At 49.5% G+C, this 20642-nt stretch overlaps 1 protein-coding gene across 12 annotated transcripts; it reads right to left on the reverse strand.

The window, feature by feature from the left end:
• Nucleotides 1-1472: 1472 nt before the first annotated feature.
• Nucleotides 1473-20233, reverse strand: Zfp496 (zinc finger protein 496). Of its 12 annotated transcripts, none has more exon segments than NM_001271396.1 (10): nucleotides 1473-3758; nucleotides 6874-6978; nucleotides 7871-7978; nucleotides 8401-8533; nucleotides 13792-13868; nucleotides 16912-17089; nucleotides 17363-17790; nucleotides 18089-18194; nucleotides 19777-19973; nucleotides 20176-20227. In NM_001271396.1, coding segments are annotated over 7 exon segments (1740 nt in total). In that variant the 5' UTR covers nucleotides 17753-17790; nucleotides 18089-18194; nucleotides 19777-19973; nucleotides 20176-20227; the 3' UTR covers nucleotides 1473-3009.
• Nucleotides 20234-20642: the final 409 nt, after the last annotated feature.

Here is a 20642-nt window from a genome sequence, read left to right on the forward strand (position 1 = left end):
TTCAGGCCTCTGTGAAAGAAAACTGTCTTCTGCTGAAACTTTGTCTTGCTGTTGGTTTTGTTGTTGGTTTGTTTGTTTGCTTTTGAGACAGGGTCTTTCTACTCACTAAGTGAGCAGGCTGGCCTCAAATTTTCACAGATGCATGCGCGCATGTGCACACACACACTACCCCGTGAAAGGAAGGAAAGGAAACAGGAAAACAGTTAGGTATTGGAGAAATGGCAGAAGACCGAATGCTAAAAAGGTTCTGATGGAAACACCTATATAACATTTGAAACAAGGAAGATCATATGAAGTGTGATACGAAAACACAGCTGGGTGTGCTGCCCGCACCTTTAGTCCCAGCACTCAGGAGGCAGAGGCAGAAGGATCTGATTTTGAGGCCAGTCTAGTCCAGGACAGAAAGACCCTATCTCAATATCTGGGCTTCCCTAGGGAGAGTCATCTCATTGGGGGTCTGGATAGCTCATCCTATGAACAAAGCAAGCCCACAATCCAGCTATTCAGGAAGTTTAGAAGCAGTTCTCAAGTTCAAAACCGGCTTGGAAAACCTAGTAATAGTGAAAACAAGGCTAGGAATATAGCCCAGTGATAGGGTAACTTTTTAGCAAGCAGGAGGCCCTGGACTTATTTCCTAGTACTGGAGGTAAAAAAGAAAAAAAAGTGCCTGGGCTTTGATGGAACCAGCAAGGTGATCTAAATTCTGCTTTTGGCTGAGGGGAAACAATTAAGCATAAGTCACTTGGACCAGACCTCCACTAATAGGCTGACTTGGGTCACTGTTCTGCTTCCCTGCCAGGGTGCGTTGCTGGGACCACAAACCTGTGTCCTGATAATCATCTTCACTCTATTTTTAGTAAAGTCTAACTCAAACCTCAACTCATTGAGTCTTTATTATGCACCTAAGCCAACTGTGGGAAGCAGGGGAGGCAGGGGAGCGTGTTACCAGCCTGCAAGTTTCTGAGGGCCATTTTGAGAAGACATGGAGGAGCCAAGTGAACTGGCTCTTCTCAGTTGAGCAGCAGCGGAAGGGAGATGAAGACCAAGCTGTTCCAGTGAGGACAGGATGTTTAGTGGAGTTTGCCACTGTTCCTCAAAACAGGTAACTCCTATTTACTCCTGACAGGAAGAAACCTAGGATTTGAGCTGCATCACCCAGGGCTACTAACACAGGTAGAAGTGATATTCCAGTTATAGTGACCCCCTAGTGGGCCTTGGTCAGCAGTGAGGGATCCCTGGCAGTATCTGGTACATGCTTGGGATACTTCCTTTATTAACACATTTGTTTATTAGCTGACTGCCAAGTACACCAGTGAATAGCACCATGTTCCTCACTGGGTAACTGTGAAGCTCAGGCAAGAGTGCAGGGGTAGACAGGGTGAATACAAAAACCGTGGTCTCCATGGCTCTTCCCTCCCTTGACCACAAAGACCCAACACCTCCCTTTTCCAGACACAAGAATAGAAGAAAACTATTTAGAAACTAAGAGCTTCAACAGTTTATTTCTTCTCCAAGATGTGACCAAATGGTTTTATTGCATTTACTATTTCTGGGCAATGCACTGAGCAGAAAAAGAAACTGTTATAAAGTCTTATAGTCTTTGAGGGTCTGGACTACAGGCTTCTTGATGTGAAAAATCAGGAGAGAGAGCACCAGAGGCCTTGAATTCATTTTCCCAGACCTCCTGACTGTGAGAGCTGTTATAGCTCAAGGCTGCCTGCAGTCAGGTCCAGCCACAGCGACATTGAGCCTGGCCGACACCAGTGTGCGGGACCACATGTTTGGTTGCTTTAGGTTTCCTAACAACAACCATTCCCAGAATCTCAGGCTTTGAACTTAAAGGCCATGGATGAAGATTCTCCTTGGCAGAGAGAGGACAGCAGTCTGAAAGCAGACAACCGAGCTCAACACGCAGAGGAATGCAAGCACGCTGCCGCAAGGTCGCACTGGTTCACCCAAGGCAGGAATGCAACAGCACCACGGGATTAGCTGGAGTTGGCTACGTCCACTCAAACCCCAGTGTTGAGGTCCTTACTCCTAGTACCTCAGGATGTGACTTTATTTGGAAATGGCCACTCCAGATGAAGGTGGGGCTCTGCTACAGTAGACAGGGTGAGCCCCAACCCAAAGACTGGGATCCTTGTACAGAAGGTAAGTTTGGAGACCGACGCAGTGGAGATGAAGGCAAAGATGGAGAGATGTTTGTACAAGCCCTGGGGTACACACAAGTGTCAGTGACCATCAGACCCAAGAGGATTCACTCTTCTAGCTTCGGAGAGAACCAGCCCACTGACACCAGACCTTGGCCTTGCAAATTCCATAACTGTAACAATGCCACGTGCTGTTAGAAGAGCCTACGTTTAGTACTAGTTACTTATGTCAGTGCTAGGACTAAAGCAAATGCCTGGGAGTCACTACCCATGAAGGACAAGACTTTAGAAGCTTCTGTTCCAGGGCTTGGCTTACCTAGCAGAAGCGCCTTGAAGGCTCTCAACTCCTAGACAGAGTGGGGAGGGATGTGCTTGGTGACAGGCAGCTTCCATCACACGTTTCTGAAGGGTCTTGGAGTACAAAGAAGACATGTGGGGATAGATGCATGAACTTTTAAAATGTGACCTCCTGATGGTCAGTGGCCTGGCCATCTGCACCTGTGGGACGCTCCCCTGGCTAGTCACCCCAGGCTGACTTCTGAGGATAGGTCAGTGCTTTTGGTCAGCTCCCTATTGTAGACACCATACCCCTAGAAGTCACTGGGATGGGACAGCCCAGTCCCTCTGAGGGCCAGAGAAAGTGGCTGAGTAGCTGGACATCTGAGATGTAGATCTGAGGCTAGAGTTGCCTTACCTCCCTGGGTTTTGGCACAGTAGAAGGAAGGAATGCTCAGGGGACTGCTTTTTATCTCGGGAGGAAGAGGCATGGCACCAGAAGTTGGACACTACCTGAGAGCAAAGGGCAGGTGGTGAGGGTTCTGTGCTGGGGCAGGGGCTAGCTTGTGGGGCCACACCCTGCTCAGTATGAGTTCAGAGCCTGCTTAGAGCGCCGCTTCATGTGCAGGCGCTCATGGCGGAGGAGGTCGTAATTCTGTCGGAAAGTTTTGACACAGTACCGACACTGGAAGGGACGAGTCTCGTCCTTTAGATGACAGTGTCTGCGGTGCCTCACCAGATAGTCGTGTCGCTGGAAGCTCTTCTCACAGTCCGCGCACTGGAAGCCCAGCTTGGCTTTGCTCTTCTCCAGCAGGTCATTGGTACCCGTGCTCTCTGTTTCCAGTGAATCCTCCTCATTCTTCTTCAAGGGCTGTTGTTTGTCTGGCTGCAAGTGGATCCGTTGGTGCGAGATTAGATGAGAGTTGAGGCGGAAGCTCTTTCCGCAGACAGTGCACCTGTAGGGCTTCTGGGCCTCATGGGTCTCTAGGTGTCCATCCAGGTCCTCGCTGTCACTGAACAGCTCCCCACATACGGAGCATTTGTGTGGCTTTTGCTCCCTGCGGCTGCGCAGGTGGCGGATGAAGTTGACCCTCCAGCGGAAGGCCTTCCCACAGCTTGGGCACACATATGACTTTTGTGAGCTTTGCACCTCGCCCCCAGGCCTAGTGTTGCTCTGGGGGGCTGGGAGGCTGTGGAGGTTTTCCGGGGGGCTCCTTAGCTCCTCTGTGCAGTATGGGCTGTGCTGGGAGTCCTCGTCCCCAGAGCTGGACAGCACAATCTCGATGGTTACCTCCTGGTCCAGGTTGTTCTTGAGGGGCGGTGGGTCACCTCCTGCTGCAGGAAACCAGGATGGTCAGTGGAACTGTACTACTGCCTACTCCTGACCTAGGGAACCCTACTCAGAGAGGCTCAACTGGGGGTCCAGACACCCCGGGGTTGTAGTGTTCCTTTGTAAATCCTGAGGGTCAGGCTGGCCTGCACAGCCTGTTGGTATAGCAACTGTATCGTCCTTTTGGCTTTCCTGCTGTTTCCCCCCCAGACCTTTACTTTCAAAGCATTTCTTCCTGAGCTACTGGACTTAAAAGTCTAAGAATTGGCACTCACCCTGTAAAAATTTTAACAAGGCATTTATACAGAGTCACGGTAAGCACACCTCTCTTTGCACTAAGACTCTAACAAGTGCTGCACTATTTATGTTACATACTCTCCCGTCACAGAGACGTGTCCAAGGAGGAATGATGGAGTGTGATTTGACCCTCATTGTTTCCCAACCAAGTCTGCTTAGTTGGGCTTCAAAGCCCATCTCTCCTCTTGGCCTTCTACCTGAGAGGCCTCATCCAAACCAGGTGGCTGTCCTAAGCCTGCGTGGCCATATCTACATGATCTCATCAAGTAGGTGTTCCATTTCTCCAGGTTGATGGCGGGCAACTCAAGTTGTGAAACACCTTCTAGACCTCTCAGACTGGACAGGTAGAGGGCGCTGGTTAGCCCCTGCTGATGACAATGGTCTCATTACTTACTACTAAGTTTCAGTGAAAGAAAAAGCGCTATAGTAGACCACAAAGGTCTCTTCTTTTTTTTTTTTTTTTTTTTTGGTTCTTTTTTTCGGAGCTGGGGTCCGAACCCAGGGCCTTGCGCTTCCTAGGCAAGCACTCTACCACTGAGCTAAATCCCCAACCCCAAAGGTCTCTTCTTTATTCACTACGAGACGAAATATGACCACCCCAACCAAACTGACTGTGCCCCAAAACTCAAACACTCAACAGCTGAAGTAACCCTCAGGGAAGGCATGGGTATGGTTGTAAGAAGCATGAAGAAATGTGGAAGCTGCTTTGGAATTGGTAAGGGACAGACTGGGAGAAGGTTCAAGGTGCATGTTATTGACAGATATGATAGAAACTGGGCTATTTAATGTGCTTCTGGGGATCTCTCGATGGAAGCCAGACCGAGGTCCTGATGAAAGGGAGAGGTGAGTCTTGCAATGGCAGAACGTGGCTAATTCGTGTCTGGGCATTCTGTCACAAGAAGCTAAATGATAACAAAGAGATTTAGCTGAAGAGATTTCTAATGTTGAATGTTCTATGTTAAAGACGCTGTTTTCTTTCTTTTTGCTGCTTATATTAAAATGTGGAGAGAGAAAATTTGGATACTGAAGAAAAGAAACCGGAACTTAAGATGGGCAGTTTTTTTTTTTTTTTTTTTTTTTTTTGTTCTTTTTTTCGGAGCTGGGGACCGAACCCAGGGCCTTGCACTTCCTAGGTAAGCGCTCCACCACTGAGCTAAATCCCCAGCCCCAAGATGGGCAGTTTTAACAGATGGCTTTAGTCTGTTTTCATTTTGGCCAATGACCAAGGCAGGAAAGAGGGTGGGGCACCCACAGCTAGTGGATTGGAGCTAGAGCTGCAGACTCTCCTATTCTCTGATGCTGGGGACCAAATTCAAGGCCTTGGACATGTTGAGCACAGGTTCTAAAACGAGATACCCCTCCAGTTGCTGACCCAGTCATCTGTTCAAAAAGCAAGCCATAGGTTTTAGGGGTGTATGGCTTAGTAGAATACCTGTCTAGCATTCACAAACCCTGGATTCAATCCACAATACAGTTAAAAAAAAAAAAAAAAAAAGATGGATGTGGTGGCAGCCGCCTTTAATCCTACACTGGAAAGGCAGAGGCAGGCAGTCTTGAGTTTAAAGCCAGCCTGGCTTACACAACATGTCTTGGATCAGCCAGGGCTGCAGAGAGACCCTGTCTTGAAACAAGAACAAGAAGAAAACAAAAACAACAAGAACTACAAGCACACACACAGTTTGGTGCGGGGTCGGGTGGTGGTGGTGAGGGGGGTTCCTCTGGCCATGCAATGGCCTCTTTCACCTTGACACCAACAAGAAGGCCTTGACACTGAACTATTGACCCTATCAGAACCACTGACCAAAATAAGTCTTTAAAAAGTATAGTGTATAAGGGCTGGTGAGATGGTCTGAGCTCAGTCCCAAGGATCCAGGCCTGCAACTCCTGTTCCAGGAGATCTGACACACTCTTCTGGCCTTTGAAGGCACTAGATTCCCATGTATGTAGTCACATAAACAGACACATAATTGAAAAAAGTATATATAATTTACTAAGGCTAGAATTGTGATTAAAATCAATTGGTGCCTGTTGTCACTGCTATGACAGACTGAGCATGGTTTCTGGGAGGTTTCTTGGGGCTGGAAAAGCCAGTGAGTGTTCCGAACTTAGTGAGCCAATGAGGGAACTAACATACAGCTCAGGGCAGTGCAGGCGATGGAGACCAGTTTTGCAAAGTTTCAGGGGGAAATAAAGGCTCTCAGGGCCATTTGTATGCTATGGTTCTGGTAAGTTGGGAAGAATCAGCTGTGATTAAGAAGAGACTAGACTATTAAACTGAAATGTCTGCTTTGTGAGACAACTGATGCTGGTCAGAGCTGGAGCTGAGGGGGTTAGCAGTGAATTCCCAATCACGACCAGCATCACCCAGTAAATCCAGAAGTGTTTTCTCAGAGTTAGCACACAGAAGCTGTGGTCAGTCCTGAGGGAGCCAAGGCTGTACCCTGTACTGGCAGCTGATGTTGGTAACATGGATGTTAAAGACAGGACACTAGCTGGCCTCTGGAGGGGCTGCTTACTTTTCCACGACTCAAGACTCCATACTGGGAAGGCAGCCATGCAACTTCTGCATTCTAGAACCTGCTCTCTAACAAGGCCATCTTGGGATTCTGGCTATCCATGATCAGGTAAGAGGTACACTCTTTACATGCAGAGCACTGTTAAGTTAACGCTTGACAATCTACCCAGGAAAGGTAATGAGCAAAGGTCACAGCTGTCAGCAGGAGCCTCAGGCAGTTTAATCCCCAATCCACACACACTTGCCAATCCCTAGTTCTCCACTTCATACCAAGCACCGCCAGGGCCCCACACCACACTGCTCACCTGGACAAGGACTTGGAGGTAGCACCACCTGCTGGCAGGATTGGGGCTCCGGCACCTGCAGCTCCTCCCATTTCTTTCTTTCCTCTCCTTGGAATGGCTGGAGGTCTTTCCAAAGAGAACGGAAAAAGTGATTTGTCACATACATACAGATATCACTACTCAGAAACCACTAAGGAAGCGGCAGGCTATGATCTGCAGGTGCTGCACTCCCTCTGGGGGCGAGCACGAGGGGTCATTCTGCTGAGCGAATGAACCTGAAGGCAAGTGAGCAAACACCATGAACCAAGGTTCTGAAGCTGGGCTCAATTAATGTGGGTTCTAGGTCTACCACAGACGGTTAACACCTTCCAAGGTAGGCCTGCGCAAACCTTCCACAAACAGACTGTACTGAGCCCACAGGACAGACGGGAGGGGTCAGAGGGAATGGAGGTCCCTTCACAGCACAGCCCCCGCCACACACACACACACACACACACACACACACACACACACACACACACACACACACACACACGGGGCAGAGAGGATGGAGGTCCAGGGATGCTGCTGATTCTGTTCAAGGCTACTTCCTTCATAGCTCAGGTTGCATGCACGCATACACAGACATGGTGCAATGAATTTTGGCCCATCTTTCCCCGTAGAATTCTCTGAGCGCTTGTGTGAGTCAGTGGGTGGGAAGCCGGTAAGCACAGTGTCTAAAAGGGTTGTGCTTCATGCCCAGTCCTTAGCCATACACATCTGACCATTTTTCTAGAAAGGATCTTATTCTAAACATAAGGCTACTCTGGATAGCAGAAGACATCCTCTCACTACAAGTCCCTGGTTGAGGAACAGTCTCAATGGACAGCAAAATGTAGCCTCCTCAGTCTCCACAAGAAGCCAGAGTCAAGGCAAGGCATGGAATTCCAGGAGTGGGGAGCTATGGAGGAATACTGGGGGTGCTCTGGATGCAATAGTTTTCTACCTTGCTGTCCACCCACCTCTAATTGTCACTCACCTATACAGGAGGCTTGGGGTGCTTCTTTATCCTGGAGGTCTGTCCACTCTGTGACCCGCAACCCGTTCTCCTCCTCATGTGAGTGGCCCAGCTGAACTGGAGACTCATCTATTCAAAGAGAGGTAGACACCTTAACAGTGACCTGCTGTTGCAGGTAACCCCCGTCCAACCCAAGAAGAGACTGAGGAGAGATGGCCAATGAGCTGTGGCAGGTACCACTGGGGTATAAAGGAGAACAAAAGCAGACAAATTGGGGTAGCGTGAAAGGCGGTGTGGTACAGAGCCGGCCAGGGCTTAGGACCATCTCTGAGGCCCACTGGGTACAGAAGGGCCATTCGAGCAAGCACGACTGGAAGCTGATGAAAACAGTCCTGCACAGATAGACAGACAGCTTCCTGTCAAGGTGAGAGGGTAAACAGAGATCGGATTTGAGCCACAGTACCTTAACCTCACAGGTACTGTCCCTCATTCAGAGTGAGCCCCCACCCCCCCCCCTTCCATATACATGGCTGCATGGGACTAGGTCTTACTTGGAGGCATAGAGACTGCATAGTCTTCCCCAATGATGAATTCTCCATAGAAACCAGTCTGTGCCGGGTCCAGAAGGGACCAGTCCTCTTCTGAGAAGCATAAAATCATGTCCTTAAATGGGGAAACTCGGTTCTGAAAGCACAGAGCAGGCTGTGTCAGCTGGGGAGGAGCAGGCCTTCCTGGGATCACTATGATATGGAGAGACCATGGTCGGTGGCATGTTCCACAGGCATTTACCCCGAATGACTTAGAGGCCAGAAATCAAGCCAAGGTGCAGCAAAGTGGGCCTGTGGGAACAGCCTGCTTTTTGGGGTTTGGTGCCCTTCCTGGGCACTTGGGAGGCAGAGGTAGGCAGATCTACATAAGTTTGAGGCCAGTCTGGTCTACAGAGTGAGTTCCCGAACAGCCAGGGCTACACAGAAAAACCCTGTCTCAAAAACCCAAAAAGACCCAGGGTCCACACATGGCGGAAGGGGCTTTCCCGGATTCTAACCAGTATCACTACATCTTCACCATGCCAACCACCTCCAGGCCTCTGGGTTGGTGGAAAGAACAAATGAAATTAAGTCTCAGCTAAATTTATGGGAACTTTCAACACCACCTGACTTTCAGTTTTTTGCAACTTCAGATACATCCCTTTGGGAAACAGATGTTTGAACATCCTCCTCTGGGGCCCAAGCCCAAGCCTCTTTAGCTACTGAAAAGGGGATTCTTAGGTGTTACCAAGAACTTACTAAGGCTGTTAAGGGAGAAAACATCTTTGGTAAGCCATCTTGGGTAAACTACCTTTTATACTGGGCCAAAGAGAGTGAATGACCTGAGCCCAGGCTAGTAGTTTCATTCACTGGGAACAGATCTAGGAAGAAACTGCTTAAGACCTCCTGGAGAGGACCAGGATGCTTGGTGAGGACTTCTGCGGCCAAACCAAAAAGACTCCACTCTCCTACCTGATGCTGGCACTGGGACAGTCCTATCTCTGTGCTTCTGAGCAGAGCCAGTGCTGGCTGGAGAGAGGCTTTTGCTCAAGGGTCTGGCTAAGTCATATGCTGCCAATTCCTTTTAATAATTTTTTTAAAAAGGATTTTTTTATGTGTATGACTGTTGCCTGAATATATGCCTGGTGCCCTCAAAGGTCAAAAGAAGCCAGGAGATCCCCTGGAACTGGTTACAGCTGGTAACCGTGGGAATGTTTGGAATTACACCCAAGTCCTCTGCAAGAGCAACAAGTGTTCTTAACTTCTGAGCCATCTCTCCAGCCCCTTGAACTGCCAGTTGCCGCTGGACACCCTTTGCTTCCTGCACAGTCACTACACTAATTTTGCTCTTGAGGGTATTTTTGATTTTGATTATGCTGCATAAAGCCAGTTTGTGTCCTTGTGGTTTAGATTGTTATTTTAAGCTACTAAGAGATTTAATTAAAATTTTTTTAAAAATTATGCTGTACGGGTGGTCTGCCTGCATCATGCCTGTCTGTGCACTATATGCATTTAGTTCCTACTGAGGTCAGAAGATGGCATCAGAACTCTTGGGATTGGTGTTAACCGACCGTTGACATGGCCATGTAGATGTTAGCAATTGAACCCAGGCCCTCTGGAAGAGCAGCCAGTATCCCTAACCACTGAGCCATTTCTCCAGCCTTTTGGCTTTTTGTTGTTGTTTGAGGCAGGTCTCACTGTATAAAACAATTCGCTTGCCTGCCCTCAGTCTCCCAAGTACTTGGAATAAAGGTGTGTGCCACCATGTTGGATTGTTGGTTTTTATGGACTGGTATTCTTGCCCCTTTTGCCCAGACAGAGAGCTGATTGCTTAGTCTGCTATCCATCTGCAAAGCTCTCACTGTAGCCAACTCCTCCTCAGAAGGACCACAGTCAAAACCAAGAGAGGCTGGACCCAACCTCACATCTTCTGCCCAGCCAACTGGTAGCTCCAGTTAGTCCATGCCGGGTGCCCATACTTACACGCCTGCTACACCTCAAAATTCACCACAATATTATCAAACAGACAGACGCTGAACTAAAAACAAAAAATGCCTCAATGGACTGAGCCCATAAGGACTAACCCGGATGCTGTAGTACTCAGCTGTGGCTTAATCACCATCAAGTCGTACAAATATGCCAGACCTGTGGTGCTTGGGAGAAAAAGGCCACGCATGGGCCCTGAGACACAATACAAGATGGCTCCTGAGAAACAGTGCTCCTGTATCCATACTGACTCAGAGAAACCAACCCTACTCACCTCACGCCCTTCTTAGATCAGAGCAATTAATTTTCTGTGAGGGCTCTCTTTGGCCAAAGTCTTCCAAGTATTTTACCAGGAACAGGAGGAGCCCTGAGCTCCTTTGGAAGAGCCCTTTGCAATGGTGGTGCTACTTCTCATGCCAACACATGCTTAAGGGGCAGCCTCTTCACTACAGCACAATGTGAAAACAGTGGCTAAACAGCAGAGTAACAGAATAAGGTGTGTTGACTGGCTGAGTATCTTGTTGTGTGGGTAACAAGGACCCATATGGAAAATATTAGACAAGAAACCACCCAGTACTCTCAGGTCTCATGGACTTACCCAGACTTAGTCTGTTAGTGACCTTTAGTTCATTACTAAATATTTTCATTGTTCAGAAAAACAAAAACAACTATTATAGGCTGGCTTAACAGTTCTATGTTATAGTCCTTTGACTGTTACCATCTCTAAATGCTAAATGTTTTCTCTCTCCCAACTATATAAACTAGCAGACCAAATTCCAGCCATATTATGCTGGCTCAAAACACTGAACAATCTGCCTACACCTTTCCAAAGCAAACTTGTAAAAATACAGAGCAGGCCTCACAGTGACTGGATAGTCTCCTTCCCCTGTCTCTCTCCTACCACTGTGGCAATGGGACTAAAGGACATGTCATAGGTCTGGTCTATCAGCCTCCCTCCTTTATCGAGGACAACTTCATAGGAATGAGCCTCCCCCAAAGGGGGTGAGACTGAACACAAGATTACCTAAGGCAGGGTAAATACAGCCGTCAGTCACCTAAGAGGCTTTCTCTGAAAGAGTCCAGTGGGAAACAGGGAGGGGCTGGAGAGATGGCTCAGCAGTTAAGAATACTTGTTGCTTTTACAGAGGACCCGGGATTTGATTCCCATCACCCACATGGTGGCTCACATCCATGTGGTACACATTCATACACACAAAATAAACCTTTTCAAAGAAGAGGAAATGGTAGAAAAAAATTCCGAGCTGTTCTAAGTCCTAGGCCAGAGGAAGGAGAGAGATTGAGTCATTTCTTACTCAGTTTCAGGCTAACCCAGCAGAGGAAAATAAACCAATGTGCTCCACGTTACTTTCCTCCGCTGAAGCTCTCTGAAGGCCACAGTAGAGTCTGAGGAGGAGCAAGGCTTAGGAGGCAGACATGGTACCACACCTTCACCCTATAATCCTACTATTCTCGGGAGCTGGAGGCAGAAAGACTGCCGTGAGTGCAAGGCTAGCCTGGGCTACAGTGTGCTAATCTGTCCCGAAAAAAGAAAGACCCCTTTGTTCTTGGACTAGCCACCTTCTCCTTTGACAGTTTCTGTCCTGTCATCTACAACCAGTGAAGTTTTAGTATGAACAATCTCTTCCCTATTCCCAAAACCTCATGGAATTCCTTGGCCTCAAGTCCTATGGACACATTCTAGTTGCTGCCTGTCTGCAGTGGCTCTGGGAATGTGTCACAGCCCTCACAGCCCTCCATCGTCAGCTCCCCTCTGTACAGTGCCACCTCCTTGTTCTTTTAAAACTGCTTGAGCATCTGGTGCCTAAGAATGTCAGAAGAGGGTGCCAAACACCACAGAAATGGAGTTAAATAGCTGTGAGCTGCCACCTGGGAGCAGGGAATCAAACCCAGGTCTTCCAGAAGAGCAACCAGTGGCCTTAACTGCTGAGTCACCTCTCCAGCCCCTCCTCGACTGTCTAGGCCTTTCACTGGGCCATTCTGAGGTAGAATGGACAAGACAAGGCTCCGAGGCCTATTTGTATGCATGCATATACACACACACTTGCTTCCGTGTGGGTGTGAATACAGGGATATTCACAAGGAAAATTCAGGTATTATCCCCACCTAGCTTTCAGTTTTTGTCACCTGTGGTAGACAGAAGCCTCTCACTGGCCTAGAAATCACCAAGTGGGCTGGGGGAGCCCAGGGATCTACCTGTTTCTGCCTCCCCAGTCCTGGGATCAAGTGTGTGCTACTGGGCCTGGCTTTTATGTGGGTTCTGGGGGCTGAGTCCAGATCCTCACACTAGCAAGACAACTTTACCAGCTGAGCCAACTGTTCTTATGAAAGCACCGACTCACTTAGAGGACTCGTGTTTATGACCTCCCTGCCTCCCCAAAGCTCCCTCCTACACTCTCCAAAAAAATGGGGGGAAGGGGTGTGTGGATGGGGTGAATGACCAAACATTTAGGCCACAGCACAAGAAATGATGCTACAAAGAGAAAGGTAGGGTCCAAGCTAGGTCTGTAGCTAGAAGTCCAGCCCAAACTAGCCTCAAATCAGTGACTAATGTCAGGGAGCATGGTGCAGACACAAACAACTCTTAAAACAAACAGCATAAAATAGCTTACATCTGCATTTAAGATATATATGAAACAAATGAATTACATGTGTAAACTTGGGTCTTATCCCAAGTTCTCATTTTACATATGCGAATTTTTCAATACCCACTTCAAACCCAACAGCCCTAAGCATTCTGGAGAGGGGCTGTCTCCTCACATCTCTTCTCAACATTCTTCTACTGCAGCAGCAGTCCTATGCCCTGTGGAGCCCACACTCTGTGTGTGTGTGTGTGTGTGTGTGTGTGTGTGTGTGTGTGTGTGTTCACATTGTAGCATCATGCAGGGCAGTAGAAAGAGCAATGGAAGGGGAAAGCTCAGAGACCGGTTGGAAACCTACGCAGACAGGTGAAGGAAGGAGATGAGCCTCCACCTGAGACCAGATCCCAGCCGCACCCACTCTGAACACCGGCCCCACCACCAAGGACACTGAAGCCAACCGGGACCAGGAACACAGACAGGACACACACCATGGGACATCATGTAATGGTGCTGCAATTGCTATGCTGTCTTTCTGGAATGTAGCTGCTAATGAGAAGACTGCCTCATTAAAACACTCCTTGTGCAGTTCCTTTCCACTGGGGGAATCTAGAAAAGGAGCGAAGTACATGTGCAGAGTTTCCTTGGTGGGCTGGCAAGCAGCATTTGGAGCTGCAAGAACCAGCAGAAGCAATGGGCGTCTTTAAACCCAGTCCTGCTTACCTTGGTTCTTTGAGCTAAGGCTACATCCATGGCAGACAGGGAGTGGGTCAGAGTCCTAGAAAACTGACCAGTGGGGTAGATCAGAGATCAGCTTTTGGTAATCACTCACCGGGGGAAGCTGGCAGGTGGTCACCGGCTGGGCATCCCTGACGCTCTGCTCCTGAGAAAGGACAGCATCTTGCGGAACTGGAAGAGATGGAAAAGATGTCCCAAAGGGAGCCAGGCTTAGTCCCCAACACCTCCCAGACTTCCAGGAGTGGCTCTGTGCTACAGATTGTGCAAGAAAAGAGAAGCAGAGGGGGACCAACAGGGAGCCATTTCTGTTGCTATGCATAACTTGCAAAATTCCTGGTGCTCTGCCTTAACTTGCAAAATGATCCCTTTGCAAACCACAAGGGCTCAGGAAGTCTTTTCAGATAGACAATAGGGGCTATCACAGGGAATATACCAGTTTATGATGGCCTGATCAATTTGCTATTCAACCTCTGCAAATCCAGGAACCTGCCTCAGCACCTAAATATGCCAAGAATACATACAGTGTTACATGCCTGTAATCCAGCCTTTGCGAGAGGCAGGAGAATCAGCCAGCTTTTACTATGAAACCACCATGCCTCAAAAAGAAACACAGAGCCAGTGAGACGGCACAATGAGTAAGGGCGCTTGCTGCTAACATAATGACTTGAGTTCAATCCCAGGGACCTAAACAGTAGAAAGACCAAGTCCTACAAGTTGTTCTCTGACTACCACATTTACACCACAGTATGTTTGCACCGGTATATACACGCATTAAAAAAAAAGCTCAAATGAAGGTTAACCTGGCGGTTCAGTGAAAGGGAGGACTGGTGTGGGACACCTACACAATTCCATAAGAAGGCTGTTTAAGAAGTTAGTGTGGATGCAGAAAGAGAATCCTTGTACCATTACTGAGAATGAATTAGCACAGCCATTAGGAAAAACAGCAGGTTTTCAACAAATGAACAAAATTATTATTGAACAATCCCTCTGGTGACTAGAAACCACAAAAGAAACGAAACCTCAAAGGGGCAAGTTACTCTGACGTTCCCTGGGGAATCAGTCACAACAGCTGTTAGAGGATCACAGTGTCTATCAGCAGATGGATGGATAAAGGAAACATGATGTACAAGAGAGAAGATTAGTGAAGAGTGGAGAAGGACAGGGACACATGGATACCAGAATGGGAAGGAAGCACTGGGGTAGAGAATTGAACACAAGGGTAGAGAAGGCGATCAACAGAGACAAACCATTTGACATTCCACAATAGAACTTAACACAGTGTGTACATGGGCGGGGTGGGGGGCATTGTCCGAATGTGCAGTATGTGTGTATATCAAAGCCATGCACTACCACATCCAGCTGCATATTGTCTCTTAAATCTTTTCCCCAGCATGTGACGTGGGAGGTAGAGGTAGGTGGATTTGAGTTTGAGGATACATAATGAGAGTTTCATGGCAGTCAGGGAGATTTATCTCAAAAAGAAAAACAAAATGAGACACAGACAGACAGATAAAATATGCAAGAAATACTTGGTCATAAAGGGTGACATCCTACCTCTCCTGTGCAACATGGGACGCATTCCTAAGAGAAGCAAAGCAGGCACAGGATGACAAGCACTGCTCATCGCTATTAGAAACTGTATCTCTAGTAAATCATCCTAGTGGTAACCGTCGTCCCACTGCTGGGCATCAGGAAATTCTGTATTGAGTATACAGCCCCAGGAAGCAGCCCAAAGCCAGAGTGGATGCAATGGGGTTCTAGAAGATTCCTCACAGCAGTTTCCTGCCTAGGCATCCCTCCCCTAGGATGGCTGAGATGTATATAAAGGCTGCTTGCACAGTATCATTGACTCGGAAGAGTGGTTCTTTCCTTATATTATTTCCTGATATATTTGAACTATGTTCCCATGCTCAAATCCTAGGTACCTCAGAATGTGACTGTATCTGGAGGAAGGCTCTCTAAAGAATCAATTAAGTTAAAATGAGGTCATGAGCACGAGCCTAAATTCAACATAACTGGCATCACTAAGGAGTTCGTTGGAAGACAGGCAGAGGGAAGATACAGCAAGAGGTGGTTGTCTGTGTGCTAACGCAAGGAAGCTCAGGAGAACCCCAGGCTGCCTGGTCCTTCAGTTCACACCACCGTGAGAGAATAAACTAACTGCTGTTAGGGAAGCAATCCAGTGTGTAGAACATATCAACACACCTAGCACCACCACATCAACACAGCTAGGCCTTCCAGTCAGAGGGACAGAGGAGTTCTGATTTGTACAGAAGTCAGTAAACATTTGCAGGCAGGAAAATTATACATGCTCATATGCACGCTTTTTTTTTAAACAAAAGACTATTATTGCCAACTAAGGCTGAGCAGGCCTGTAATTGCAGCACTCAAGGCTGAGGTAGGAGACTCAGGAGTTTGAGGGCAACCTGAGGAAAGGGAAAGGGATGGGAAGAGGAAGGAAAGGAGAAAAAAAGAAAGACTGGAAGCTGGCTTTGTTTTTAGTTTGGATAAGGTGCCAGAGACTTACACATGCTAAGCAGTGCTCTAGCACAAAGCTGTGCCTCCAACTCACCGAACAGATTCAAGACCAGAAATAACTAAAAACAATCTCAAGAATGCACTTTTCCTTTTATAATTAAAAGTACTGTTGTAATGGTAAGTAAGGTTTATAAGAGGAATACGGGGTCCCTGGGCCTGGAGGGGCTTTGGGGAACCAAACTCTAAGGAACCAAGAAGTGACCTATTACAACTCAAAGGACTGGTGGCTCAGGTTTTGAGTGTAACACATCCCCCCTCTTTGCAGCTGTTGGAGGTTTAAACAGATACTCAAACCCTGCCGCAGGGCACTGCAGCCATCTGCAGGAGAGGTCACTGTGCTCTCCCAGGGGATTTTAGATTTCTTACAGCTGCAGGGTAACCTAGCCAAGAAAATGTGGTTTCTGAGAGGACAGAAGACAGAGCCATGCTTAGATCAGGTCCTGGTCCCACAGTGACTACCTCTGTCTCCACTGAGAACACACTCAAAGAAAGAAGACCATATAATCTCACAGCATCTGTTCACCCAGGCCTTCCCTCTGAGAGGACTCCATACTAAGAAGAGACTCTGGGTTGGTTGCTCTACGGAAAGACCCAGAATACAGTAATAGGTCGTGGGTCAGAGAGTGTAAAAGGCCATCACTTTAGTCAACACCCAAGCACACTACAAGCCGCATACCTGGGTCTTCACTAGGCTGGCCTGGCGATCTGCTTAGGAGCCCAGGGTCCTGTGCTAGAGCCCCCGGCAGGGCATCAGGGTTGCTCTGGGACTCTGCAGACATTCGTTCTTGTTCTAGATCCTGAGGCGCAGGCCCATCACCGTCATCAATTACCACGGGGTCTTCACAGTGCTTGAGCTGCAATCCCAGAGAAAGCAGATCAGGGCCCAAGTAGAGGAGGATGATAAAGCCGGCCCTTAGGCTCTGCACAGGGCTGGGTAGGCCTTCTCCCTTTCTGATCTTGCCGGCACCGACTTGCTAGGTAACAATTCTCTCAACTTAGACTTAATAGAGAGTAATGTTTGCTTTCTTAGGAAACCAAACACTGGGTCTGGACAGAATTTCTCATCTGGGGTCAGAAGTCTCACAGGGTCAGCAAGGGCTCCCCTCTCCCAGATGCCCCGTGCTCACCCACTGCCAGGGTCTCCCTGGCTCCCGTTCCAGAGCCTCTACTGCAGCCACAGCCTGCTCTCCGCTCTCAGGCTCCTGGGCACGCACCCAGCTCTGGATCTCCCACGGCAGGATAGCCAAGAACTGCTCCAGCACCAGTAGTTCCAGGATCTGCTCCTTCGTGTGCCTTTCGAGCCTCAGCCAGCCCCGGCACAGCTCCCAGAGGCGCTGCAGGGCCTCCCGAGGGCCTGCGGCCTCCTGGTAGCGGAACCGGCGGAAGAGGCGTCGAGAGGACTCTGGGCTGGGAGGCTCACCCTGAGGGCTGGGGTTCTCTCCAGGAGGACTCCGCATTTTCCTGGGCTCCTCGCTTTCCTTTGGAGCCAAGACTCGTGGGCACAGGGCTGTGGGCATGATGGGATTTGATGGAGGGTCAGCGGCAGAAGACGACCCTATTTCCAAACAGAAATCGCTGGCTTCAATGCTCTGGTCTCCTGTGGTTATTTCTGAGGGGGTGCTAGACAGAGCCCATGGGAGACCAGCCCTTGGAGGAATCCCTGGGAAATGTAAGAAGTGTTGGTGTGACAAAGAAAGATGACCCTTCCCACAAGCCATCACTCCATGTGCAGTCCCCTAACACGTGGCAGTAAAAAAGGCAGTAAATTTGAGAGAAAAGTGGTGTCATTCCAACAGGATTCCAGGGCCCCAGGAGAATCACAGACAGCTATGTGTAACCAAGGTTTGTGATACCTTTGATGGGCAGGTCCTCCCGGAGGATATAGCCCCAGGCGGCGATAATCTGGACGCTTTGGAGACAAAGTCACTGTCTCTGTTCTTGAGGTCTTCACAAATTGAACTGAAGAAAAAAAAATATGTAAGGGAAGAGTCATGGAAGACCACTGTGGAACAATGTCACTCTGCCAAGGACAGGATGCATGGACAAAAGCCCAAGAGAGCTTTCACTGGGCATTGGCAAGGACAAAAACCCCCAGGCACAGAAGGAACACAGAGCTAGCCACAGAGGTTTACCTGAGAAAAATAACACTGTATTTAAAAACACTTGTGCTAGGCCTGGGGGGTGCAGCTCACGGACAGAATGGCAGCTAGTGCACCAAAACTGTGTCTCTTCCCCAAATAGTGCTTTATGACAAGCCTTCTACCCACCTGGGTCCAACACGGGAACTATAATCTCTTGGGGTCGGAGAGGCAGCAGAGTGGTTAAGAGGACACGCTATTTTTCCCACTACCCACCCCTCAAGTCATCCTGTACGTTCAACTCCAGGGTCTCCCACACCCTCTTCTGGCCTCCATCGGCACCACACCCAAGCGCACAGACCCACACAAAGATGTCCACAGAGGCATACACATTATTTTAAAAAATCTTAAAATTTTTTAGAAGTTCTTGTTATGTAGTTAAGCGTGCAAGTGAGTTCATAAGTGTGTGTGTGAGTAAAGGGGTTGGTGGGAAGGTAAGGGAGAAATTATGTAATTATATTTTAGTATCTAAAAATGTACCTAATTCCTGATCCTGAGGGAAAGGGAAATTATGTAATTATGTTTTAGTATCTAAAAAATGTACCTAACTCCTGATCCTGAGGGAGGCAGTCATGGCCAGACTTTCAGTTCTCTGGGAACTCCGAGTGCCACAGATTCACACACAGACACACACAGACACACACACACACACAAATTCAGCAAACACACCAGGGGCACCAGCCACAGCATGGTCTCTTCCACTTGACCCACACTTTCGAACACTCTGAGAAAAGGCAATCGGAGACACAGGGTTCTAACCTAACCGCTCTCAGGATTCTGGAAACCCCAGGCAAGGTCACTGACTGGCCCTTTACACCCTCACCTGGAAGAGATTCCCAACGGGGCAGCACCACTTTGCAGGAAGACAAGCGATAACAGAAAGCCGCCAAGCGACCGAACAACTTGGAACCCCTAACTTTGCTGTATTCCTTCGATTTCCGAAGTAAAGACAGACAACCGAAGAGAGTCTCAGAAAGCAACAGGCTGTGAACCGCGAATACTCTCGTCTTACTCCGGTATTAAGAACCCAGTCTGGGCCCCGCCCGCTATCTTCAGCTTCCTCCGCCCACTATCTCCCACCTGCTGGGCCCTGAATGGCTCAGGTTTGCACGTAGGATAGGGTACCCAGGGTCCCACCCTCAGCATTCAATTCTGATGTGAAACTGCTCTCAGAGAGTCCTAGGCCAGACAAGCGTGTGCCTCTTTGTCACTCTGGCACCTGGCGCGCAGGAGCCTCGGGAGCGGAAGCTTTATGAATGAACTACCGTTAGTGAGGGGAGGGCTCCCGCAGGGGCGGGGCTTGCCCAAAGCAGTTATTGAAGGAGCAGGATCCCAGGGAAGGAATGAGGAGGAGGAGGAGGGTGTTTTAGGCCAGGAGAACTATGGGGGTTTCTGTCGCTTACTCTTTCAGATTCGCTGGCTCTTCACCTCGAAGCCTGGGGACAGCAGGGGAGCAGATCCTCACCTTCCAGCTCGGTCTCTCTGGTGTCTTGGCCAAGGCGGCTCCAATGCATGGGCCAGACTCGGTCCCTGGCCAGGCCAACCCTGTCTCGTGATCCTCTAGAATGCATCAGCTGGGCTTGGGAGCGAAGGGAGACGCCTGAAAGATAATCGTATGGCTTCATCCCCGAGGGCACCTATGAGGACGCGGCTCTGGGAGCAGGGATCCGGGCCCGGACGCGGGAAGAGGAGAACAGGGAGCAGGACCCAGGCGCGGGGCTGGGTTTCAGAGCGCGGGAAGTGGGGAGCAAGATCCGGGTTCAGGCAGCGGGGCATGGGAAACCCGGCCGCGGTATACTCACCGCTGCGCAGCGTCCCGGTTGGCGGGCCGCGCAGGCCGGGCCGCCGCGGAAAGGAAAGGCCGGAGCCCTCCGGCTCCCTCCCCTGGGACACTTCCTGCACCGCTCTAGGACCGAGGAGGTCTCCTCATCTCAATGGTTCGCTTCCCCGCCTCCGGGCCGAGGTGTACGCGGGGGGTGACATCCGACACCCCCGGCCCGCCTGGCCCGCCCCGCCCCGCCCTGCTCCGTGTTCGCCGGCCTGGGCGCGGGGCCCGGGCTTTAGCTTTGTGGGTCTTCGTAGTCCGCTCGGGATGCGCGCGCGCCCCGGCGGGACCGGGGCGCTGGGGGCCAGTTCGCGCGGCCACCAGCCAAGGAGGCCGGCCTGGGGCTTCGCTCTTCCCTGCTCCTCTCGTGTGGGTGCAGGGAAGGGCTGGTCTGGCGGCGCTGGCGAAATGCCAGAATTGGGAGGAGGAGGAGGGAGGAGGTGT

This window comes from Rattus norvegicus, chromosome 10 (assembly GCF_021556685.1).
Source record: "Rattus norvegicus strain SHRSP/BbbUtx chromosome 10, alternate assembly SHRSP_T2T, whole genome shotgun sequence".
Classification (NCBI taxonomy): domain Eukaryota; kingdom Metazoa; phylum Chordata; class Mammalia; order Rodentia; family Muridae; genus Rattus; species Rattus norvegicus.